General features: G+C 34.4%; 1 protein-coding gene and 1 long non-coding RNA gene across 9 annotated transcripts in view; one reads left to right on the top strand and one right to left on the bottom strand.

The window, feature by feature from the left end:
- Window positions 1-27,298, bottom strand: part of LOC145246149 (uncharacterized) — a 634,197-nt gene that overhangs the window by 243,443 nt on the left and 363,456 nt on the right. For all 8 annotated transcript variants that reach the window (XM_080107997.1, XM_080107998.1, XM_080108001.1 and 5 more), the window contains one exon: window positions 16,088-16,193. In XM_080107997.1, the coding sequence (XP_079964123.1) occupies window positions 16,088-16,193 (106 nt within the window). The remainder of the gene's footprint in view (window positions 1-16,087; window positions 16,194-27,298) is intronic.
- LOC145246155 (uncharacterized) overlaps window positions 1-27,298 on the top strand; it is a 115,714-nt gene that overhangs the window by 85,995 nt on the left and 2,421 nt on the right. The gene's annotated exons all lie outside the window — the stretch shown is intronic.

The following is a 27,298-nucleotide window of genomic DNA, read 5'->3' as shown; positions in this document are numbered from 1 at the left end:
TCTTCTTAACATAATAATAATAATTATAATAAATACATATGATTTTGTTCTTTTTTATTAAGCACTCTTAATACCTCGTTTTCATTCATGAATTTTATCTCCTGAATACTTTTCACTTAGTGTGTATATATATATATATATATATATATATATATATATATATATATATATATATATATATATATGTATATATATATATACACACACACACACACACCACCTTTCTTGGCAATGTTATAAGTTCCAAATCTCAGCGATTATGGAAAAATCCGAAACAGAACTAGTTATTAAAATCAAAACAATTATTGGATTAAAAAGAGTCATGTATAAAGGTAAGTATTAGAAGTTATCACACAATGCAAAGGGAATGTTGTCGGTGTTGAGGAAGACAAAAAAAATTATATATATATATATATATATATATATATATATATATATATATGCACACATACATATATATATATATATATATATATTTACCGAGATTTTGCCAATCATGATACCTACTTGAAAAGTCAAACTTTTACAGTGATGTACTGTATGTGACCGTGTTCCATTAATATATTTCGAGAAAAATCCTCTTTCTCAAATGTCCTTTTTCAAAACTAATATGCAAATTAGTTAATATTTCGACTGATATCGCAACTATACAAACAATATATAAAAAGTGTCGATTTCATTGCGTAAAATTAAATTACCTTGAAATGGAATTTAAATACTTTTCACTTATATACACACACACACACACACACACCACCTTTCTTGGCAATGTTATAAGTTCCAAATCTCAGCGATTATGGATCAGAATTTAACAAATGAAAGCTCGTTGGAAAGGTAATAACTTGAATTGTGTAGTGGGCTATGTGACATTTGCCCTTAAAATCGCACATTAAGGGAATCATCCATCATCCAGAGCCTATTTTGGGCACTTTTTTACAGCCATAAAATGTTTCAATCATAGTCATTTGTTTTCCTAATTTTGCATAGGAATTACAAAATATCTGATATTTCCCCAAAACCTCTGGCTTTGATGGAGGGGGAGACTAAAACTTGCTGCTATGGTTTCAAATGATCTGAAATAACAGCAAGGGGAGACTTGATTCCAAATATTTCTCATATGTTATATTTCCTCTCTTTGGTTTTCATACATAAAGTAAATTTCACAGTGTTTCAGGATTATTCAATATTGGAGATATTCATAATCTTACCCTATTTCCAAAAGAGGGAAGTTATAACATATGAGATATATTTGGAATCAAGTCTCCCCTTGCTGTTATTTCAGATCATTTAAAACCATAGCAGCAAGTTTTAGTCTCCCCTCCATCAACGCCAGAGGTTTTGGGGAAATATTATACGTGTGCATACTAGCAGGATTTGCTGATTTTCTATCGTTTCGAAAAGTTCTTTATATTTGAAATACAAAAATTAAAATAATAAACATTTCATTAATAACTTTTTATGAATATGAAACAGAATTATCGCATTTATTCATTAAATAAAGATTTTCATAATTTTACTACAAATTCATCCATTAAAAATGACAGCAAATATTAGAAAATGAAAGAAAAATCCATTTGCACAGGTGGTGGTGGGAGGGGGGATTTTTTTTCTTTTTTTTTTTAACTTGTACAAAATCACGCTAGTCAAATAAAATAGGGAAAGAAAAATTTGAACACAAATACTAAACTTTTGTCTACGAAAAAAAAAAAAAAAAATCCGAAACAGAACTAGTTATTAAAATCAAAACAATTATTGGATTAAAAAGAGTCATGTATAAAGGTAAGTATTAGAAGTTATCACACAATGCAAAGGGAATGTTGTCGGTGTTGAGGAAGACAAAAAAAATTATATATATATATATATATATATATATATATATATATATATATATATATATATATGCACACATACATACATATATATATATATATATATTTACCGAGATTTTGCCAATCATGATACCTACTTGAAAAGTCAAACTTTTACAGTGATGTACTGTATGTGACCGTGTTCCATTAATATATTTCGAGAAAAATCCTCTTTCTCAAATGTCCTTTTTCAAAACTAATATGCAAATTAGTTAATATTTCGACTGATATCGCAACTATACAAACAATATATAAAAAGTGTCGATTTCATTGCGTAAAATTAAATTACCTTGAAATGGAATTTAAAAAAAAGAATTCTTGTTAACCATTAAGCTGTGTTAGAATGGGGTGGGCGAAGTCAGCTGGAGTAAGAATTCTTTTTTAAGGATTGTTTATTACATAGAGACTCTTTTTATTGACTCATTTCACGCTTTTCTTTCAAACATGAGCACTGTCTGGGGAAATTGAAAAAGTGGGTCAGCTAGCCTTGTGCGCGAGATCGTAACTTCCCATTACTTGATCACTAAAGTCATCTGTATTAAACGTTTAGCTTCATTAATGTTAAAATGTCCCTTAATTTCGTAGCAATGAATGGTGGCTCTGTTGTAACAGATCCGCTGATGCTGGGAGCAGCAGCAGCATCTGCATAAAGATACGCAAATGACCAAGCCGGCTGTGCAAAGTGACGTCAAAGTAGAGATAAAAAGGACAAACGTGGATGTAGAAGCAGTGCTTGAAATGGTGTTCCAGACATGAGAGAAACGTGTTGAAGACGGCCAGTGTTTGGAAAAGCATGTGTTCAAGACACATGGATAACGTCACTGCAAAGGCAAAGAGTCACAAATAACCGGTGAAGAAGAAATTAATTGTTTAAATATTTAGCAAAAAATTTGTGGTTGGAAATACCAGATATAAAGGCTTTTGTTAAAAAAAAAAAATAAATAAAAAGAAAGAGTAAAGCTTCTTATTTTCTTCCGGTTTTTTTTTTTTTTTTGCAACGGAGTCTACAACATGTCGGGTCGCTTAAAATGTAACAACACCGTTAAAAAAAGGGGGGTGTACAGGATTACACTGCTAGTGGAGCCAAAGGTTGCTTTGTTGCAAGGATTGAATCCTTTGACGAACGTTGATCGTCATCTCCTGCACTGATGATTACATAAGCATAAAATAGTAGTGTCTGTAAGTATATAAAAATAATTATTTATAATTTATATATGGGGGTTGTTCCAAAGGTAAAGCCTCCTATTTTTTAACTCCAAAAGTTAAAGAGCTACAAAGGCAGGAGTGGTGCCCCAAAATTTATTTTCTTTATAGTCACCATCATAATGCACCTTTACCAGCAGTGAACGATGGCTGTGCATGGACGTCCGGAGCACGCTTATCTATATTAGGGCTGTTCCAAAAAGTAAAGGGTCCTTTTCTTTTTTATAACTCAAAAAGTTGAGGGGCTACAAAGACAAGAGTGATACCATTAAAACGAGTGCCCTTTTATGCCCCAGAATTTATTTTTCTACATGGTCACCACCATTCTCAATTCACTTCTGCCAGGAATTCAATAACAGTTCTGCTTCTGACGCATGTCCACGACAGCAGTTGCTTTCTTAGAGACTCACTCCATCAATATCTCCAACAGAGAGATGAAACTTTCAGGTCATGAATACATAAGTTCAGTCATCATACACTAGCAGGGAGACCCGACGTTGCTCGGGATTGAATGATAGTCAATGAATGTTTCACATTCCCATATTTTTATTGTCATCAAAGTTGGTGAAATCGCACATTTTTCAATCAAATAGATTGATTGCCTGCTCTTGTCGGGGATCCATCGCGTTACACCTAGAGGAAGCATCATATGCCTCCCCGCAATGATAGTTTACAATGTAGTCGACATTGCACTGTAGAGAACTTACTGTTAATTTTATAAATTTCTTATATCTAATGGCTTAAAGTTTAAAATGCAAATGTCAAGTATCATGCTTCAATTGTGCTCTAGCAGAAACATTCATTTTGAATGCGCCCCTGTCATATAAAAGAATGTACTATTCATTTTATATGCCTGGCCTTACTGCTTGTGCAGTGGTAATGGCTTGAATTTAAGTTTAAAATGAAAATGTCAAGTATTATGGTGCAAGCGTGCTTTAAACAAAAACATTCATTTCAAACATGCCCCTGTCATATCAAAGAACCCACTGTTCATTTTATATGCTAGGGCTTCCGGCTTGTGTGGCAATAAAACTTTTCAAATGAACTTTTGATGTTAGACTGTGTTAAGGTGTTAACTTTGGTCAAAATTGCCTGTTCCTTCTTTCATCGGATTATTTGGATCTTATCAAACATTCTGATATAAAACCCATCTAAGAACACTGCCAGGCACATGAAGTACTTTTGTGTGAAATTTCATAAAAATCGACTCAGCCGTTTTCGAATGCATAGGGAACAAACTCACACGTGCACACACAGAAAGAGAGTTCATTATATATAGATATTAAAGTAGGAGAGACCTAAAAACTCAACGTTTCGCACATTTAGTGCAAGCTTTTTCAAGAGTAAAAAATGTTCGCATTTAACTCTTGAAAACGCCTGCACTAAGTGGGCGAAACGTATCGAGCTTTTAGGTATCTCCACCTTTGCTCTCAATGCCATACATGTCGAATTTTCATCCTCGTTCATAATCATTTAATATATCATTGCAATGGTCTACCAAACTAGTCTCCATAAATATTATGCCACAGTAAGGTGCCCAGACGAAGTAGGTCTTTGGTTGTTTATAAAATACAGAAAAGGTGTCTCACCAACTCCGAGGGGGGGGGGCATCCACTCAAAACCTTTCGCTGAACATTTTTTTTTCTTCTTTAAAATTCCAAAGCCTAAAAACAACAGACCTTTATATACCTCCAAATAACCCACATATCTTCGTACTAGCTGTGAAACCTAAAAAAAAATACTCCAGTTATAAGACCTTCTTTATATCCGGAGACTAATTATTGACAGAATAATTTTAAGGTCCTATCGTTCTGCTCCCTTCAGAGTTCAATTAATATATATTAACGGCTATATTGAATTCTCCTGATTACACGCCACTTATTTCGAATTAATGGCCGTGGTCTGCTATCAAACTGCTTCTTTTGCACCAAACAGTTGAAATTAAAAAGTAAAATAAATCACAACTGTTACGTAAAATCACAGGGAACATTTTAGGATAAAAATTTTCAAAAATTTACTTGAATAATGTTTTTTTAAATAAAAAAATATGAAGTAAAACAAATTGAATTTTTATTTGATTACTAAAACTCATCAGATAATTCGAAAAGAAATTGAGTTTAATTAATTATTTTTTTAAATTTATATCGATTGAAAACTGTCTAAATTAAATTTTTGTTTCTGTTTCACTGCAAGAACTAAGACACCTGAGTCGGAAAGTGGGATCGAGAAGTCGGCGCTCTCAAGGAGGGCGGGGGGGGGCTCTGACCTGCAAAAAGTGCCTGGGAAGCCCCGCCGGTATTTCCCAGTAAGAGCGCCTCAGGCGATGAGCAATAAACTAATCCACTTCTCAAAGAGAGGACCTCCTAGAACTCCCACAGCAAAATCAATGAGGGCAGGGTCGTTACAGTAATGGTCTAATCTCAGTTAAAATGGAGGAGGAGCACAGTATAAAAAAATCTTAACCGGAAATTAAACTTCAAATGTTGTTATGACCGTTTGGTACAAGAGAAACCGTCAACTGATGGCGGGCGGGCGACCCACCGCCACAAATTCTGAAAAGGGGTGTGTGAGCAAGAAAATTCACTTTCACCATATTAACATGGACAGAAAAATACTAATCTAGTCATAAATAAATAAATAAAAGCCTCTCTCGCTCCTTATCTTCCCGTCTCTATTTCCCCTTCTCTCTCTCTCTCCCCCTCCCTCCCTCTGGGAGATGTTCTAATTTCCAACAAGAATTGTCATTTTTGACATTTTGTAAATAATATGGGAAATGTGAAAGATATATGTTACTATAAATGTCAATTGTTCTCTCTTATATCTAAACTAGCAAATAAGTAAATAAATAAAATAAAAATGCAATCAAAATTTCACTCTTCATTCTTATAGAAAGTCTGTTTTAGTCATAAATTCCACAGCCAAACAACGTCGCAGCCCATAAGAGCCATGACAGTCAACGAACCGAAGTCATAAAATCATATATATATATATATATATATATATATATATATATATATATATATATATAAATTTGAAATTAAATTCTACAAATTAAAAAAAACTATACCAAATTTATTAATCGACAAGAAATATAAAAATTTGAAGTTTTTCCTTAATCGATGGATTTTTAACAAATACTTCATCTCACCAGATGAAATGTCTTCAGCAAAATAATGTTTATAGGCAGTCATAAATTTTGCTATGCAACACATAGATTAAAAAAACTAAAAAAATAAAAGAAGCCCAGATTTAAAAAAAAAAAAAATATATATATATATTCCATGGTGTACCTATTTACTATGCCTCCCCACGGGACAGAGTTAGACACAAGGGTCGTTTTTTAACGTGGAGAAAAGGTACAAAAATAAAAAATTGTCTCAGTCGTGAAGGACTGCTCCTCCACCGAAAGAGAACAAGAAATCGAAGTGCAGCATCTGAAGAACAGATACTACACTTTGATCTTGACCAAAAGGCCAAAAGGTGCAATGAAGAAAAACAGAGACACAGTGATAAAATTAAAGGCAATTAAGAAAAGATATAATTCAGATCATATATATATATATATATATATATATATATATATATATATATATATACACACTAGCAAGGGCGCCTAGTGTTACCCGGTCGTAAAATATGCTTAAATATGATATTTAATTTAAGCAGATTTCATATTATTTCATATTATATATTGACCTAATGTATAGTCATGATTTCAAAAGTTAAAAAAAAATTATTTCGATGCCATCAGCTAGAATCGAACTCAATAACAAAAAATAATTTAATGATTGAAACTATGTCTACAAGTTAAGCAAATATTGAAGTTCGTCTGTATTCAATATGGTCGGACAGTGGAAAAAAAGTGTGAATTTTATTAAATACAAGTTGACTTACATGAAAACAATGTTTTTGATAGACATTTGACCCAATTGTTTACACCATTTTTTGTTGCGTCTTTAAAATCATCCTGCCAGGAAGAAGACGTTTTATTCGTTTTTTTTTTTTTTTTTAAATAACCCAATTCTTTAACGCGCTGTCTTCAATAGTCACACAATATTGGTTTGTTTTGATAGTAAAACATTATTTTTATTCATCGTGTCAAACTACGGTAGTACAAAAGGCTCACTATCCTAGACGGTTAGATGCATATAATATTGGAAATATAATTTGCAAATCATTTCAAATGTCAGAATAATGAAAATTGGGTGTTACTGTAGTTAAAAAAAAACATAATCGTTTTGATTGGAAAAATGGGTGTTAGAGAGAGTATATGGCAATAAGCGAGTGAATTAGCATAATAAAAATGAAATGGGTTTATCGACAGAGATCCGAAAAAGTGGTTTTATATATATATATATATATATATATATATATATATATATATATATATATATATATATATATATATATATATATATATAACAAATGTTACCAAAGGCAAGATAAGTTACTTTTCTGCCTAACTGGATATGTTTTTAGTGTTTTTACTTACCTTTTTAAATGTTTATTCGGGTTTGTTTTACTGTACACATAGATTCGAAAAAGTTGTGAAAAAACAAATATATAACAAATAAATGTTATTAAAGGCAAGATAAGTTACTTTTCTACCAAACTGGATATAATTTTCGTGTTTTTATTCAATGTAACATGTTTATTCAGCTCGAAAAGCATATAGTGTTTACCGATGTATTGGAAAATTCAAAATGGCGGCCGACTCTCTCTTTAACACGGTAAGTTCGGGAAAAGGGTGTTATAAATAATAAACTCGACAAAGTTAGAAATTCGCTCAATATATGTTACCGTGACATAAGTTGACATATATTCGGTGGTTTTTTAATAGTATTTTGTCTAGTTTATTATTATTCATTTCGAAAAACAGATTGTGTCGAGCGTTACACAAGCACAAATAAATAAATAAATAAATAAATAAACGGCCTTGTGGCATCTCTTATATTTTTTAAGTCTCGACAGATAGTTAAAGTTAAAAATAAAAAATAGTGGTCGAAACCCACCCAATAAATGTCACAGTAACATTTATTAGGACGGTTTCTAACAATAGTTTGTATAATTTTTAATTTTTAACTCAGTGTCGAGTGTTCAATGATATAAGAGATATAACACGGCCATTTTTTTTCTTGTGCTCCTCTAGCGCTCGACACTACTTGTTTTTCGAACAAAAAAAAATACACGTTTAAAAGTAAAAGCACTAAAACCTTATCCAGGTAGGTAGAAGAGTAACTTCTTTTGCTTTTTGTAACATTTGTTATATATTTGTTTTCTGACCAATTTTTTTGAATCTCTGTATTCTACAACAAACCCGAAATATTTAGCAGGATTAAATATTAAAAGCAAAGAAATAATTTAATTTTTAAATTGACTAAAAATTGATTGAAATCAGATTTTTTTTTAATACACCTTTACTTGTTAAATAGATTCCATTCAAAGTTTTACTTTTTTTTTCACAATGGTCAACTATATCATATTTCTCTTATCTCCTCTGTCCATTCCACTTTTTCTTGGAAATTACTGGGCCGATCTGGCTGAAATTTTGTATGGACCTTTATTGTAATAAGATACACCGAACTAAGTATTATGGTATTCGTTCAATGCCAGTTAGTGATTAGTATTTACCAAAATATTATATTAGCACAAATTTAACAATATTCAAACATCAATTTAACAAGCTATAACTTTTGCACGTTTTTGGAACTACTGGACAGATATGGCTGAAATTTTGTATGAACCTTTGCTACGATATGGTCGATGCCTCTGTTCAGTCTGAAGAGAGGATGGATATCCCCTGTAAGGGTAGTTGTGCATGTAATTGTGAAACAAGAGTTGCACAATCCCTAACCCCACCTCTACTGAATCAGAACTGCTTGAGTCTAGTAGTAAGGGGAAGTTCAAGATCACTGGAAATGATGCTGAATTAAACAGAGAACACATAAAGAACTTGGAATTTTCAAATGGTCACTCATTTTGACCAGGATCAACGTTGCTTAACTTTGGTGATCTAATGAGAATTGAATATCTTATGCCATTAGATTAAAACAGATATCCATTTACTTGAATCAGAATCTAATTTTGTTGTAGAAAATTATACTATTGATATAAAAATCAATGCTTGCATGTATGTGTGCGTGATGGTTAAAGTGTTCCCTGTGAAAAAAAACAAAAAAACTTAAGACAATCTACATAAGATCTAAAAGTGTATTCCTATGTAAAATTTATCTGGATAGACAATAGCAGTGACGCTATAATAGGATAAAACTTCAAATATATTTTATTTTTTAATGAATCTTAAATTATTAGTATATAAAAAATTGGGGAAACAATGAAAGCGGTCCCGAAAGAGTGTTTTATATAAAAAGATTTATTGAAAACAAAATCTTTAGCACTACATAAACAATTCTCTATTTGGTTCAACGTTTCCGTTGTTGAAATGTTAAATCTATGAAACATTCTATGTCAATTGTTGCAGCCTTTCCAAGTGGATTCTCTGTTTGACATCAGATAAGATAGCCACTTGAGGCAAGACACACATAATTCTAACGATAGCTTTTGTTTACCCCCCCTCTTACGTTAACAACATGCTTTTTTTTCATGGCCTCTTAAGAGACAATGGATACTTCCTGTGAGGGTGCTTGTGTGTGTAATTGTGAAGTGTTGCACAATCTCCAACCACCCCTCTCCTGATTAGGTACCGCTTGATTCCAGTGACAAGGAGAAATTCAAGATGACTGGAAACAATGCCGAGATAAGCGGAGAGCACATACAGCACCTGGTATTCCCAAATGGTCACCCATTTTAGTATTGACCAGATTCAACATTGCTTAACTTTGGTGATACATGAACCGGGGTGTCAACATAACTGCATCACATATATATATATATATATATATATATATATATATATATATATATATATATATATATATATATATATATAGTCTTTGAAGTTTTTAACCTTTAAAACTATACAAAAAATATTTTTATCATATATATAATTATTCGACAAGAAATAAATTTAGCTGGTTAGCACATAAGCTGAAAACTATAAATTATGAATAGTCATATTTATTAAGACTGTCCTATAAATATTAATAATTTTTTTTTTTTTTTTTTTTTTTTTACATGGGGGTCACCACTTATCAAGGCCCAGGAGCCACTCACGGATAAGGGTTATAGTGTGTACACTAATCAGTTGGATAGTATCGTAGTAATAGTTAGTATTGGGGATTTGATAGGTGTCATTACTTAAAGGGGCGGTTCATCAGGAATTTGTGTTGGACTTGAAGACATCCATGTTGAATTCGGTGGGGAAACAGGCAAGCGGCAGAGAGTTCCACAGGCATGCAGTTCTAAGAAAGAAGCTTTGTTCATGGAATCTACGTTTTGATTTAGGCACGGATAAAGAGTGGGGAAAATTATTGACAGTGGTTTCAGCTAGACGGGTGTTTATCGTGAAAGATTGGCGAGGGGGGGACCAGAGAATGGAGCTCAGACGAGCACTTGCCATGGAAATAACGATAAAACAGAGACAGGCTCGCAATGTCTCTTCTGTTTATACTTTCCTTACGTTTACAGAATTATTCAATTTGTATGTCCTTTTCTCTTCCCTGCAACCTCTTTCCCACAGAAGAGACGTTGCGAGCTTGTCTCTGCTTTATCGGTATTTCCATGGCAATTGCTCATCTGAGCTCCAATCTATGGTCCCCCCTCGCCAAACTTTAATGAGAAACACTTATCTAGCTGAAACCACTATCAATAATTTCCCCCACTCTTTATCTGTGCCTAAACCTAAACGTAGATTCCATGAACAAAGTTTCTTTCTTAGAACTGCACGCCTGTGGAACTCTCTTCCGTTTGTCTGTTTTCCAGCTGACTACAATTTTGTTGTCATTCAAGTCCAACGTAAACAAATTCTTGATGAACCGTCCCCTTAATTAATCCAATTTACCAAATTTCCACTACTAAAATTATCTCCCTGACTACTGTACACTCAATAACTCTTATCCTCGAGTGGCCACCGTGCCTTGATAAGTGGCGATCCCAATGAAAAAAAAAAAAAAAATTATTATATATATACATATATATATATATATATATATATATATATATATATATATAGTGGAAATGTAATTAATAAAAACTGAAGAAAGTGCTCAATACTGTTGTAGAGCAAATTATGGGTTTTATTTTTTATTACCGTATCTTTCTGTTAAGTTACATTATTGTTTCAGCTACCCGGCCGTTTTTTTGCCGTCTGTAGCTTCCTCAGACTTTTACAGTAAAAGTCGGAGGAAGCTAGACTAGCATCTTTTGGTCAAGATCAAAGTGTAGTATCTGTTCTTCAGATGCTGCACTTCGATTTCTTGTTCTCTTTCGGTGGAGGAGCAGTCCTTCACGACTGAGACAATTTTTTATTTTTGTACCTTTTCTCCACGTTAAAAAACGACCCTGGTGTCTAACTCTGTCCCGTGGGGAGGCATTGTAAATAGGTACATTATTGTTTCAGTTACTCGGCCGTTTATATATATATATATATATATATATATATATATATATATATATTGGATATCATTTTTGAGAGGGGGGGCGAAGGTATTTATTTGTGAATATCATCTTTAAAGAGCTTTAAATTTTGGAATTCTATCTTATGCATCCTTTTCATTTCGCCCCTTTGATCTTTGTGGCGATTTTCGATATTTTTCTGTCTCTGAAGAGACGTAAGATGGCATGATGGACTATACTTTACGCCACCATATTGAAACACGTGTAAGACAGCGATGGAAAAAATATAGGTATTCGTCTATAATTTTAAAACGTTAAAAGATAGAATAATCACAAAGTAAAAAAATTATGATTATATACTAAATCAATCTCTTGATAATTGGAATGTTACCTATATATATATATATATATATATATATATATATATATATATATATAATGCTTTATATACTATTAGGATAAACCATATATTATAGTTTTATCATCAAAAACTTACAACTGACAGTTCTAATTCGATCTATTGTGTGAGAAAACAATGTAAACAATGATGGCTCCCCATTTCGAAAAAAAAATGTCAATAATAACTCCCCATCTTAAAAACAATTTAAATAATGTAGCTCGCCACTTCACAAAAAAGATAATGTAAATAATCATAGTTCCTCATGTTGAAAAACAATATGAATAATTATAGCTCCCTATCACGAAAAGCAATAATGATAGACAAAAACAATGATGGCTCCCCATTTTAACAATAATGGCTCTCCATCTCGAAAAAAAAATGTAAATACTGATGGCTCCCCATCTCGAAAAAAAAAATGCAAATAATGATGGCTCCCCATCTCGAAAAAAAATGTAAATAATGATGACTCCCCATCTCGAAAAAAAAAATGTAAATAATGATGGCTCCCCATCTCGAAAAACAATGTAAATATAAATGGCTCTACATTGCAAAAACAATGTAAATAATAACTCTCCATCTTAAAAAACAACTTAAATAACGAAGCTCCCCATTTCACACACACAAACAAAAAAAAAAAAAAAAAAAAAAAAAAAAACAGTGTAAATAATCATAGTTCTCCATGTGGAAAAACAATATGAATAATGATAGCTCCCGATCACGAAAAGCCAAAATGATAGACAACATAAAGATAAAAATTCTTGAAAGTATACATCTCAGATTAAATAACACCGACTATTTACTGACCTATTAAACGAGAAACTAAAGAACCGACTTGTTCTGAAGTACAAAACCAGAAAATAATTGAACATTCCTTACATAATTTTGTCTATTATGAGCTTATCATTTCAATTGCAAGCTTACACTGTTTAACTGGTGTTTGATAGATCATTCACTTAACAGATTGGAAATCAAGACCCGAGGGTAAAGATTAAACATTTTTTTGGATGAGAATGTTAAATCGAATCAAAGGCATGTAGAACTGGTGTGTCTGTGGGTATCTAAGTTTGTAAGCAAATGTACTACAGCAAAGATTGGTTGAAAAGTGAGCTCTGCATGACAATGTAAGATCAAAAATATGTTGTAATGAAAATTTATCATAGAAAAAAAGCAATTTAGTGTACATGTGAACAGGGAGAAACACTATGGTATACTCTTATGTAGGTCATACATTATGGCAGTTACTTAATTATAATCCATTTTCTTTGCATTTGTGAGTGATATATATATATATATATATATATATATATATATATATATATACACACACACACACGCGAGCAAACAGTTAATAAAATATGTTAAAAAACACTTTGAAATGAGTTAAAAACATATTTAATCTGAAAAGGAAACACTAGATAAGTGGATAGTCCTTAATGTGCGGAGTTTTGAAGAAACACTTTCCTTCTCATCAGAGGGTAGGAATTAGCAAAATACAGAATCGGATTTTGCATGCAAAAGTATTTGATGAAACAACGAGTAAGTCAAAGATCTTACTTGAAAACAAAAAAAGTGAAGACGAGGGAATATGGTGAAGAAAAAGGTGATTACACATGAATGGATAGTCTGGTGGAAGATAAATAATCCAGTGACAGTAAAATCCAAGTATATAACTTCAAGAAAGTTAATTCATTTTATTTTTATATATATATATATATATATATATATATATATATATATATATATATATATATATATATATATACACACATTGTTTGATGAGAAGAACATTTGTGTTGGAGTTAATTTTTGCTTACGCCCAAATCATTTATCCCGCGATTTATAAGCAGTCGGATTTGAGATTTGATCAATCTCTCTCCTCATCTCTAACAATGGCTTTACTGGGCAAGATGGATGTCATGGAGTCAGTTCCATTTCTATAATACATGTACGTTGATGGATGCACCCTATTTGTTATTCTAGCTTACCTAACTCTTTCTAGAGCATGTTTTTGTGTTGGCGAAACTGTTAAATAGAATCGATTCAAATTGTAAAAGTGACTTTTTTTTTATTATAGATATCAAACAAGATCAGTAGGATGGATACCGATGCAACAGCCGCTACTACAAAATGATGATCCAGCATCTTCTCAACCTCTACAAAAAGGCCTTCAGGTCAAGATCAAAGTGTAGTATCTGTTCCGGCAGATGCTGCACTTAAGATGATTTGTACCAGTCAATGGAGGGGAAACCCTCTATACTGGGACAATTATTATTTTTGGTAACCAGAGTGCCCCCTTTTTGCCTACTTTTAGGGGAGCTGGTTTTTACCTCACATTAAAAACGGCCTTGTGCCTAATTTGCTCAGTGGGGGAGCAAATAAATACCATCTGTTCCGGCAGATGCTGCACTTAAGATGGTTTGTACCGGTCAATGGAGGGGAGGCCCTCTATACTGGGACAATTATTATTTTTGGTAACCAGAGTGCCCCCTTTTTGCCTACTTTTGGGGGAGCTGGTTTTTGCTTCACATTGAAAACGGCCTTGTGCCTAATTTGCTCAGTGGGGGAGCAAATAAACACCATCTGTTCCGGCAGATGCTGCAAGCTATGACTAGCTATGACTAGCAAAGACCAGATGTGGGGGCAACCCCACATGCCTGACCTTTAACCAGCTCCCATTTCCCACCTCTCGGGAGCTGGTCCCCTTTTTCCCTTCCCCCTCCCTTCACTCCTCACATTAAAAATCGGCCTTGTGCCTAATTTGCTCGGTGGGGGAGCAAATAAATACCATCTGTTCCGGCAGATGCTGCAAGCTATGACTAGCTAGGACTAGCTATGACTAGCAAAGACCAGATGTGGGGGCAACCCCACATGCCTGACCTTTAACCAGCTCCCATTTCCCACCTCTCGGGAGCTGGTCCCCTCTTTCCCTTCCCCCTCCCTTCACTCCTCACATTAAACTTGGCCTTGTGCCTAATTTGCTCGGTGGGGGAGCAAATAAATACCATCTGTTCCGGCAGATACTGCAAGCAAAGACCATATGTGGGGGCGACCCCACATATAAGACCTTGGTCAATGAAGGGGCAACCCTTCATACCAATTGTCACTATCCAGTTCCTCTACTCCCCAGGGAGTTGGTCCCCATTTCCCCTTCACTCCTCACTTTAAAAATCGGCCTTGTGCCTAATTTGCTCGGTGGGGGAGCAAATAAATACCTCAAAGTGTAGTATCTGTTCTTTAGGTGCTGCACTTCAATTTCCTGTCCTCTGTCAGTGGAGGAAAAACCCTTCACGACTGAGACAATTTTTAATTTTTGTTCCTTTTCTCCACGTTAAAAAACGACCCTGCTGTCTAACTCTGTCCCATGGGGAGGCATTGTAAATAGGAACTCTACAAAAGCATTTTTGTGCAATAAACGTCCAGTTTAATTATAATATTTGAGACATTATGTAATTTGGATTATTTAAACTACTGTTCTCATCTTTTGGTGTTATTCTCACAACGCTTCGGCCGATGTCATCTCCAACCGTCTTATTTTCTAACTCCATAATCTGCATGGAATTTAATAAAGTGGTAGTGTGAGCCCACAAATAGAGTGGAAGCCTAAAACAGATGCAGGAGATTCAAAAACCACAAAAAATGTTCGACTAATATTATCGATGACTATCCAAACACACATAAAAAATATTAGCCGGCTGGCATCCAAAAACAATGTTCGTTTTATGCAAAATGCTTTTGGACTACCAAAAACATTTTGCATAACACCATGCATGTGAGTTTGACCATTATCAATATCAAATTGTTTTAGGTTTGCTTCTGCGTGCAGCTACTGTTTCTTTGCTGTGGGTACATGCCAGTTGGGATCACTTATCCCTTGTGTCACTGCACCACCACCACCTCACCAACATACAGCTGAAATAGAATGAAAGATGGAGACATAGCTAAAAAAAAAAAAAAAAATCTGACTTCTGACACAAGAGTGTTTCAAGACAAAAAAGAATGCAAAAAGTTTCGACTTCCAATTCTAACATTCTGCCATCTTTATGAAATAGTAAAATAAATAAATAAATGAAAGAAAAGAAAAGGCAAAATGAATAATTCATACCTTTGTTAGAGGAATGCAAGGCATGGCCCCCTGTAGAGGAGGCTGGGTTTACTCCTGGTTCAAGCTTCATGTATACAGACTGAGGAGCCTGATCAGCGTCTTTGAACTAGAAAGTGAAAACATAAGCAAATAAGTGAGATGGACGAATTAGTCATTAAATTCTAAACAATTATACATACAAACTCTAATCAAATATCACAAGTCATCCATAACATAAATCTCACCTGTCTGTTTAAATGTATGTATGTATGTATAAATTTATGTATGTATGTCTACATAAAACTTTCGACAGAAGTGACGCATTTTCACGAGGTCAGTATCATTTTGGAGCTCAACCCTTTGAACGACAACGTGTTTAAGAGGAAGAGATTAGCTGTTGCAACAAAAATCTATATATGATTAAACGGTGGTGGTATAGAGATATAGGATACTGGCAAGTGTGAAATTTTTTCTAGCCTCGTAGATGGAGCCTACCTTCTTTTGCAGCAAACTTGGTAGTATCTTCTACGTATTCACCCCAATCTTTGCTGTCTGTGAATGTCATACAGAAAAGTTTGAAATTTGAACTTCCGACAAAGATGCTATCAGCCATAGCATTCAGTAGTTGAAAAAAGTTTATTTTTAAAGGAAAGGACTTTGGTCTTAATTGTATTGAATTTATTTTTGCTTCGCTATCTATGGTTAAACCAGATTGCACACTGACATTAGTATTCCTATAACAGTTTTTTAAGCCTTAATACTTCAGTACTGGCTAATAACAAATTGGAAGCAGGTGGTTTGTGACCCATCATGACCTATAGCTGGTTTGATTTTGCTCTCGTCACTGTTGAAGAACTCCATCTACTCCCTGTATGGTTATCCTCTGGAATATCAGGACAGTAATAGCTGCTACACCTTGCCAAAGGCTAACCTGGAACTGTGCAAAACAGAGGCGTTCAGCTCCCTAAAGTATTATACATATTTACATAACTAAATAAATACAGCACTTAGTATTTCAAAATGGTCACCCATCTGGTACTGACCAGGCTCAACATTGCTTCAGTTCAGTGATCTAATGAGAACCGATATATCAATGTAATTATATCGAATATTTGAAGATTGTACGCCATTATATGGAAATAATAAACATAAGCTAATAAAAACCATAGCTTAATAATCTAACAAATAAAATTGTCTCGTGGGATTTTAAGTTAGACCTACATAGCATTTAAGCTGACATATCAAACTTTAATTCTGACAAGCCAATTGACATTTGTTGTTATTGTACCATGTTATTGGCACTGTATTAGCATAGTATTTTACAGTATATATATAAAAAATGATGTAATCCCGCTAAGACAACTGGTAATACAGAAACGTCTTTCAATTATGATCCAAAAATCTAAATCATTAAGGGAAATAATTCATTTTTAATGAAACAATATAAAAGAGTTGTCGTTCTTACAAGTAACCCATAATTTTTGTATTTAAGTTTTAGAAGCGTGCAACCACATAGAAAATAAATCTAAAATGACTTCATTGAATCTCGGACAACAGTGTTTGCCCGAGATTCAATGAAGATAGTTTATTTATAAACTAGTTGATTCAGTTTATTATAAACTCGAGTTTATTTATAAACTAGTTCATCCAGTTTATTTATAAATTCAAAATTATAGAATTTAAGAATAATAAAAATGGTAATGCAGGGTTCAGAGCTAGGAGCAAGAAGAAACAGAAGTTTTCATTCATTTCAAAGGTTGGAGATGCCACATACTGCAAACAGATTAATTCTACTTCAGACAAAATAGAAAAGGAAAAGAGAGAGAGAGAGAGAAAGGAAAAGAGAGAGAAAGAGCGAGAGAGAAAGGAAAAGAGAGAGAGAGAGAGCGAGAGAGAAAGGAAAAAAGAGAAGGAGAGCGAGAGAGAAAGGAAAAAAGAGAAGGAGAGCGAGAGAGAAAGGAAAAAAGAGAAGGAGAGCGAGAGAGAAAGGAAAAAAGAGAAGGAGAGCGAGAGAGAAAGGAACAAAGAGAGAGAGCGAGAGAGAAAGGAAAAAAGAGAGAGAGCGAGAGAGAAAGGAAAAAAGAGAGAGAGCGAGAGAGAAAGGAAAAAAGAGAGAGAGCGAGAGAGAAAGGAAAAAAGAGAGAGAGAGAGAGCGAGAGGGACAGGAAAAAAGAGAGAGAGAGAGCGAGAGAGAAAGGAAAAAAGAGAGAGAGAGAGCGAGAGAGAAAGGAAAAGAGAGCGAGAGAGAAAGGAAAAGAGAGCGAGAGAGAAAGGAAAAGAGAGCGAGAGAGAATGGAAAAAAAGAGAGAGAGAGAGAATGGAAAAAAAGAGAGAGAGAGAGAGAGAGAATGGAAAAAAAGAGAGAGAAAGGAAAAAAGATAGAGAAAGGAAAAGAGAGAGAGAGAGAGCGAAACAAAGGAAAAAAGAGAGAGAGAGAGAGCGAAACAAAGAAAAAAAAGAGAGAGAGAGAGCGAAAGAAAGGAAAAAAAAGAGAGAGAGAGAGCGAAAGAAAGGAAAAAAAAGAGAGAGAGAGAGCGAAAGAAAGGAAAAAAAAGAGAGAGAGAGAGCGAAAGAAAGGAAAAAAAAGAGAGAGAGAGAGCGAAAGAAAGGAAAAAAAAGAGAGAGAGAGAGCGAAAGAAAGGAAAAAAAAGAGAGAGAGAGAGCGAAAGAAAGGAAAAAAAAGAGAGAGAGAGCGCGAAAGAAAGGAAAAAGAGAGAGAGAGAGAGCGAAAGAAAGGAAAAAGAGAGAGAGAGAGAGCGAAAGAAAGGAAAAGAGAGAGAGAGAGAGCGAAAGAAAGGAAAAGAGAGAGAGAGAGAGCGAAAGAAAGGAAAAGAGAGAGAGAGAGAGCGAAAGAAAGGAAAAGAGAGAGAGAGAGAGCGAAAGAAAGGAAAAGAGAGAGAGAGAGAGAGAGCGAAAGAAAGGAAAAGAGAGAGAGAGAGCGAGAGAGAAAGGAAAAAAGAGAAGGAGAGCGAGAGAGAAAGGAAAAAAGAGAAGGAGAGCGAGAGAGAAAGGAAAAAAGAGAAGGAGAGCGAGAGAGAAAGGAAAAAAGAGAAGGAGAGCGAGAGAGAAAGGAAAAAAGAGAAGGAGAGCGAGAGAGAAAGGAAAAAAGAGAAGGAGAGCGAGAGAGAAAGGAACAAAGAGAGAGAGCGAGAGAGAAAGGAAAAAAGAGAGAGAGCGAGAGAGAAAGGAAAAAAGAGAGAGAGCGAGAGAGAAAGGAAAAAAGAGAGAGAGAGAGCGAGAGGGACAGGAAAAAAGAGAGAGAGAGAGCGAGAGAGAAAGGAAAAAAGAGAGAGAGAGAGCGAGAGAGAAAGGAAAAGAGAGCGAGAGAGAAAGGAAAAGAGAGCGAGAGAGAATGGAAAAAAAGAGAGCGAGAGAGAATGGAAAAAAAGAGAGAGAGAATGGAAAAAAAGAGAGAGAGAGAGAATGGAAAAAAAGAGAGAGAGAGAGAATGGAAAAAAAGAGAGAGAGAGAGAGAATGGAAAAAAAGAGAGAGAAAGGAAAAAAGATAGAGAAAGGAAAAGAGAGAGAGAGAGAGCGAAACAAAGGAAAAAAGAGAGAGAGAGAGAGCGAAACAAAGAAAAAAGAGAGAGAGAGAGAGCGAAAGAAAGGAAAAAAAAGAGAGAGAGAGCGAAAGAAAGGAAAAAAAAGAGAGAGAGAGCGAAAGAAAGGAAAAAAAAGAGAGAGAGAGAGCGAAAGAAAGGAAAAAAAAGAGAGAGAGAGAGCGAAAGAAAGGAAAAAAAAGAGAGAGAGAGAGCGAAAGAAAGGAAAAAAAAGAGAGAGAGAGAGCGAAAGAAAGGAAAAAAAAGAGAGAGAGAGAGCGAAAGAAAGGAAAAAAAAGAGAGAGAGAGAGCGAAAGAAAGGAAAAAAAAGAGAGAGAGAGAGCGAAAGAAAGGAAAAAAAAGAGAGAGAGAGAGCGAAAGAAAGGAAAAAAAAGAGAGAGAGAGAGCGAAAGAAAGGAAAAAAAAGAGAGAGAGAGAGCGAAAGAAAGGAAAAAAAAGAGAGAGAGAGAGCGAAAGAAAGGAAAAAAAAGAGAGAGAGAGAGCGAAAGAAAGGAAAAAAAAGAGAGAGAGAGAGCGAAAGAAAGGAAAAAAAAGAGAGAGAGAGAGCGAAAGAAAGGAAAAAAAAGAGAGAGAAAGAGCGAAAGAAAGGAAAAAAAAGAGAGAGAGAGCGAAAGAAAGGAAAGAGAGAGAGAGAGAGAGCGAAAGAAAGGAAAAGAGAGAGAGAGAGAGCGAAAGAAAGGAACAGAGAGAGAGAGAGAGCGAAAGAAAGGAAAAGAGAGAGCGAAAGAAAGGAAAAGAGAGAGAGAGAGAGCGAAAGAAAGGAAATGAGAGAGAGAGAGAGAGCGAAAGAAAGGAAAAGAGAGAGAGAGAGCGAAAGAAAGGAAAAGAGAGAGAGAGAGCGAAAGAAAGGAAAAGAGAGAGAGAGAGCGAAAGAAAGGAAAAGAGAGAGAGAGAGCGAAAGAAAGGAAAAGAGAGAGAGAGAGCGAAAGAAAGGAAAAGAGAGAGAGAGAGCGAAAGAAAGGAAAAGAGAGAGAGAGAGCGAAAGAAAGGAAAAGAGAGAGAGAGAGCGAAAGAAAGGAAAAGAGAGAGAGAGAGCGAAAGAAAGGAAAAGAGAGAGAGAGAGAGCGAAAGAAAGGAAAAGAGAGAGAGAGAGAGCGAAAGAAAGGAAAAGAGAGAGAGAGAGAGCGAAAGAAAGGAAAAGAGAGAGAGAGAGAGCGAAAGAAAGGAAAAGAGAGAGAGAGAGAGCGAAAGAAAGGAAAAGAGAGAGAGAGAGAGCGAAAGAAAGGAAAAGAGAGAGAGAGAGAGCGAAAGAAAGGAAAAGAGAGAGAGAGAGAGCGAAAGAAAGGAAAAGAGAGAGAGAGCGAAAGAAAGGAAAAGAGAGAGAGAGCGAAAGAAAGGAAAAGAGAGAGAGAGCGAAAGAAAGGAAAAGAGAGAGAGAGAGCGACAGAAAGGAAAAGAGAGAGAGAGAGCGACAGAAAGGAAAAGAGAGAGAGAGAGCGACAGAAAGGAAAAGAGAGAGAGAGAGCGAAAGAAAGGAAAAAAAAGAGAGAGAGCGAAAGAAATGAAAAAAGAGAGAGAGAGAGCGAAAGAAAGGAAAAAAGAGAGAGAGAGCGAAAGAAAGGGAAAAAAAGAGAGAGAGAGCGAAAGAAAGGGAAAAAAAGAGAGAGAGCGAAAGAAAGGAAAAAAAAGAGAGAGAGAGAGCGAAAGAAAGGAAAAAAAAGAGAGAGAGAGAGCGAAAGAAAGGAAAAAAAAGAGAGAGAGAGCGAAAGAAAGAAAAAAAAAGAGAGAGTGAGCGAAAGAAAGAAAAAAAAAGAGAGAGAGAGAGCGAAAGAAAGGGAAAAAAAGAGAGAGAGAGAGAGCGAAAGAAAGGAAAAAAGAGAGAGAGAGAGCGAAAGAAAGGAAAAAAGAGAGAGAGAGAGCGAAAGAAAGGAAAAAAGAGAGAGAGAGCGAAAGAAAGGAAAAAAGAGAGAGAGAGAGAGCGAAAGAAAGGAAAAAAGAGAGAGAGAGAGAGCGAAAGAAAGGAAAAAAGAGAGAGAGAGCGAAAGAAAGGAAAAAAGAGAGAGAGAGCGAAAGAAAGGAAAAAAGAGAGAGAGAGCGAAAGAAAGGAAAAAAGAGAGAGAGAGCGAAAGAAAGGAAAACAGAGAGAGAGAGCGAAAGAAAGGAAAAAAGAGAGAGAGAGCGAAAGAAAGGAAAAAAGAGAGAGAGAGCGAAAGAAAGGAAAAAAGAGAGAGAGAGCGAAAGAAAGGAAAAAAGAGAGAGAGAGCGAAAGAAAGGAAAAAAGAGAGAGAGAGCGAAAGAAAGGAAAAGAGAGAGAGAGAGCGAAAGAAAGGAAAAGAGAGAGAGAGAGCGAAAGAAAGGAAAAAAGAGAGAGAGAGAGCGAAAGAAACGAAAAAAGAGAGAGAGAGAGAGCGAAAGAAACGAAAAAAGAGAGAGAGAGAGAGAGCGAAAGAAACGAAAAAAGAGAGAGAGAGCGAAAGAAACGAAAAAAGAGAGAGAGAGCGAAAGAAAGGAAAAAAGAGAGAGAGAGAGCGAAAGAAAGGAAAAAAGAGAGAGAGAGCGAAAGAAAGGAAAAAAGAGAGAGAGAGAGCGAAAGAAAGGAAAAAAGAGAGAGAGAGCGAAAGAAAGGAAAAAAGAGAGAGAGAGCGAAAGAAAGGAAAAAAGAGAGAGCGAAAGAAAGGAAAAAAGAGAGAGCGAAAGAAAGGTAAAAAGAGAGAGAGAGTGAAATAAAGGTAAAAAGAGAGAGAGAGTGAAATAAAGGAAAAAAGAGAGACAGAGCGAAATAAAGGAAAAGAGAGAGAGAGAGTGAAATAAAGGAAAAAAGAGAGAGAGAGTGAAATAAAGGAAAAAAGAGAGACAGAGCGAAAGAAAGGAAAAAAGAGAGAGAGAGAGAGTGAAAGAAAGGAAAAAGAGAGAAAGAAAGAGGGAGAAAGATGGAGAGGGGAAGTAAAGAGAAAGACAAAGAAAGAAAGAGAGGGATAGAAAGAGAAAGACAGAAAGAAAGAAAAAGAGAAAGAAAGAGAAAGAGAGAGAAAGAGAAAGAGAGAGAGAAAGAGAGAGAGAGAAAGAAAGAGAAAGAGAGAGAGAGAAAGAAAGAGAAAGAAAGAGAGAAAAAGAAAGAGAGAGAGAGAGAGAAAGAAAGAGAACGATAGAAAGAGAAAGAAAGGAGGAGAGAGAGAAAGATAGAAAGAAAGAAAGAGAGAAAGAGAGAAAAAGAGAGAGAAAGAGAGAGAGAAAGAGAGAGAGAGAAAGAGAGAGAGAAAGAGAGAGAGAGAAAGAGAGAGTGAGAGAGAGAGAAAGAAAGAGAGAGAGAGAAAAAAAGAGTGAGAGAGAGAAAAAGAGTGAGAGAGAGTAAGAGAAAGAGAGAGAGAAAGAGAAAGAGAGAGAGAAAGAGAAAGAGAGAGAGTAAGAGAAAGAGAGAGAGAGAGTAAGAGAAAGAGAGAGTGAGAGTAAGAGAAAGAGAGAGAGAGAGAGTAAGAGAAAGAGAGAGAGAGAGAGTAAGAGAAAGAGAGAGAGAGAGAGAGAGTAAGAGAAACGGAAAGAAAGAGAAAGAGAGAGAAAGAAATATAGAGGAAGAGAGAAAGAAAAACAAAGAGAGAAAGAAAGAAAGAAAGAAAGAGAAAGAGTTAAAGTGAAAGAGAGAGGAAGAAAGAAAGATAAGAGAGAAAGAGAGAGAAATACAGGAAAAGAGAGAGAAAGACAGGAAGAGAGAGAGAGAGAGAAAGGACGGAAAAGAGAGAAAGAAAGATAAAGTGAGCAAATTTTTCATTTCTATTAGAAACAGCATTTGAGTAAAAAGTCTTCTCAGTTTCTTATAAAAACATGTACATCATTTGAGATAAAACTCGACATTTTAATTGTCTTGTGCCCAACCTGATGGGAAGGCCAAGGAAAACGGTCAGAAAAAGTAAAAAGAATGGACTTGAGAGAAAGAGGGATAAATAAAGACCTGAACAGATATAGTTTTTTTGAAAGTTAATTTTTTGAACGTCTGTTCAATGCATGTCAGTTACCTTGGTGATACCTATGGAGCACAGGGCGGAGCAGGAGCTAGAGTGATCGCAACAGGAGTTCAAGAAACTTTCGTTATCACTAACCAGAAGAGCGTTACCAATGTTAATTTAAAAGAGTCAATCAAGCAGGTGTACACAGAATGATGATGTATAAAAGTGAAACCAGGTTAGTGAGGATTGAGGATATGCGTTGCATGGAGAGAGATAAGAGAATATGATAGGTGTGTAATGTGATCCTAGGAAACTAGTTTATATCAGATGACCTCAGAGGAAGATTTCATTTGGACAGTATGGGGATATGTATACAGGACAAGAGGCTTTGGTGGTTTAAATAATGGGGCAGAGTGATTGGGTCAGTAGATGTAGAACAGTTAAGGTAACATTGTCATGTTAGCAAGGGTGAGACAAAGGAAAAACGGAAGAAAATGATAAGAATAGACCCGAGAGAAGGAAGGATAAATAAATACCTGGTCAGAGATAGGTTACTTTGGAAGTTAAATTTTAAAATTTGTCAAACATACCAGCATGTAACAGAAACGTTAAACTGATGATGATAAAGATGATATGATGAAGATATAAAGATGATAACTATATGATGAAAATTATGATGATGATGAAAATGATGATGATGAAAATGATGATGATGAAAATGATGATCAAAATGATGAAAATGAAAATGATGAAAATGAAAATGATGAAAATGAAAATGATGAAAATGAAAATGATGAAAATGAAAATGATGAAGATGAAAATGATGAAGATGAAAATGATGAAGATGAAAATGATGATGATGATGAAAATGATGAAGATGAAAATGATGAAAATTATGATGATGAAAATTATGATGATGATGAAAATTATGATGATGAAAATGATGAAAATTATGATTATGATGAAAATGATGATGATGAAAATGAAAATGATGAAAATGAAAATGATGAAAGTGAAAATGATGAAAGTGAAAATGATGAAAGTGAAAATGATGAAAGTGAAAATGATGAAAATGAAAATGATGAAAATGAAAATGATGAAAATGATGAAGATGAAAATGATGAAGATGAAAATGATGAAGATGAAAATGATGAAGATGAAAATGATGAAGATGAAAATGATGAAGATGAAAATGATGAAGATGAAAATGATGAAGATGACAAAGATGAAAATTATGAAAATGACGAAGATGAAAATGATGAAAATGACGAAGATGAAAATGATGAAAATGACGAAGATTAAAATGATGAAAATGACGAAGATGAAAATGATGAAAATGACGAAGATGAAAATGATGAAAATGACGAAGATTAAAATGATGATGATGAAAATGAGGATGAAAATTATGATGATGATGATAATGATGATTAAAATGATGATAATGATGATTAAAATGATAATGATGATGATTAAAATGATAATGATGATGATTAAAATGATAATGATGAGGAAAATGATGATGATGAGGAAAATGATGATGAGGAAAATGATGATGAGGAAAATGATGAGGAAAATAATGAAGATGGAAATGATAAAGATATGAAAATGATGATGATAATGACAACTGACAATTCCATTCAAATTCATGATAAAAATTTACTCGTCACCACATTCCTTAATAACTTGTTTATTTTCCTTTTTTTTTTCGAATTTTATATTCCGTCGTCTTAAAAACGAACACATGCAAGACATGTTTTATTTACACGTAAATACTAAGTACATCTGACCTAAAATCGTCACAGTTAAAAGAGATTGTATCTTTGGAATTATTGACGCTTAATCGACATGCATTCCTTTCTTCTCCCACACGCACGCACTCTCTCAATGGGCACATTATATATATATATATATATATATATATATATATATATATATATATATATATATATATATATATATATATATATATATGAGGGTGAGAGTTTACATAAAAATATATTGACACACATACATACACGTGCGCGAGCGTGTGCGTGAGCTGACATTTAGAAGTAACTGCGAATGTAAACCAAGTCATTAAAGCTACACATACACATCTTAAGAAAAAAAATAATGTAAGCTGTATTACCTACACACAGAGACATCAAAATATGAATATAATAGCGGATGTGTTATGTTGTATGTCACGCTTACATCTTTTTTTCTTCTGAGTGGCTGCCGTTTAATTGTTATGACCTCCCATTTCTTGTAATAAATAATTCTACTAAGAATTCTTCATAAGTTTTGGTTTTCAATTCAAGCTGATGCATCCAAGTCATATGGATATATTCTTTCATTTTTGAAATCACAACTTTATAAGAATCCATAGAAAACGGACTATAATAATACTTACGAAATTTGCATAAATTAAAATATCATATTTAAGCATATTTTACGCTGGGTGTCGCTGCTAACTTAGATAAATATTTTTGTAGTTTTAACAAAAAAAGCTACAATAATATTAGGGCGTCTCCATTTACGCCAAACATCCACAGAATGTCAACATCAATATATTATAGTCCGCTGCGGAATTTCCACAGGTCCCACTAGTTATAAAAGAATGTATTATAAAATGTTATAGGTTTGTAAGAAGTGTATTTAGTTTATATTAAGCTATTTAAGCAACAATGAGCCTGGTCAGTACCAGATGGGTGACCATTTCAGAATACTAGATGCTGTAGGTGCTCTCTGATTATCTCGGCATTGTTGCCAGTTGTCCTGAATTTGTACTTGCCACTGGAGTTAAATGATGCCAACTCAAGGGAGGTGTGGTTGGAGATTGCGCAACTCTTGCCACAGGTACCCTTACAGTGGCTATCCACAGTGTCACCACTGAACAGAGACATTTTTTAGCCAATTAATATACATATATGTGTGTGTATGTGTGTATATATATATATATATATATATATATATATATACACACACACACACGAAATATATACTTGTACTCACACACAATTTTACACATGTCTACACATATGCACACACTTGTACATACAGAGATATACACATATTTCTACACACTATATACGTACTGTCTATAATACATACATGAATAAGTTTGCATACTTAATTGTGTGTGTGTGTATATATATATATATATATATATATATATATATATACACACACACGGACGGACATGCATATATATATTATAAATATAGATGTACATACGTATACATGATACATTAATTGACATATTTAATTGTGTACACACATATATATATATATATATATATATATATATGTATAAATATATCATTTTGCAAAGTGAAAGTACAAAAAAACGTGGCCACTGACCCAGAAATTTACAAAAAAAAAAATCCGATAAAAAAAAAAATTACTGAAAATCGATTGTCACCAAATAAAGAAAATTCCCAACGACGATTCTCACCTCTAACAATACAAGCACAAACGCAGGCAATAATCACAGATCAGCTGCTACAATTCCGTGGAACGGCTACATTCCTCAACTCCAAACAAATGTGACGAGAAATGAGAATCCTAGCAGAAACTACTTTTCTCTAAAACTGGTGGCGACTATAACGTACAGTTTGACAGAACGTTGTACCAAAGGGAGATAATCGCGACTCAGAAAAAAAAGAAGAAAATTTCATTCCGTTTTCTTCTCGATCTTCATCCAATTTTATTTATTTATTTTGTAAGCTGAGTCTTCCGTAATTTAAATACGGCAACCACTTGGAACTTCTATAAGGTGTGCGTGCGTTTCCCCATCTTTTATTGATTGG

The sequence above is a fragment of the Euprymna scolopes genome, chromosome 23 (assembly GCF_053919585.1).
Source record: "Euprymna scolopes isolate OS-2025 chromosome 23, ASM5391958v1, whole genome shotgun sequence".
In the NCBI taxonomy this organism is placed as follows: Eukaryota; Metazoa; Mollusca; class Cephalopoda; order Sepiida; family Sepiolidae; genus Euprymna; species Euprymna scolopes.
The sequence above is the reverse complement of the archived record's forward strand: the minus strand, read 5'-3'. Positions and strand labels throughout refer to the sequence as shown.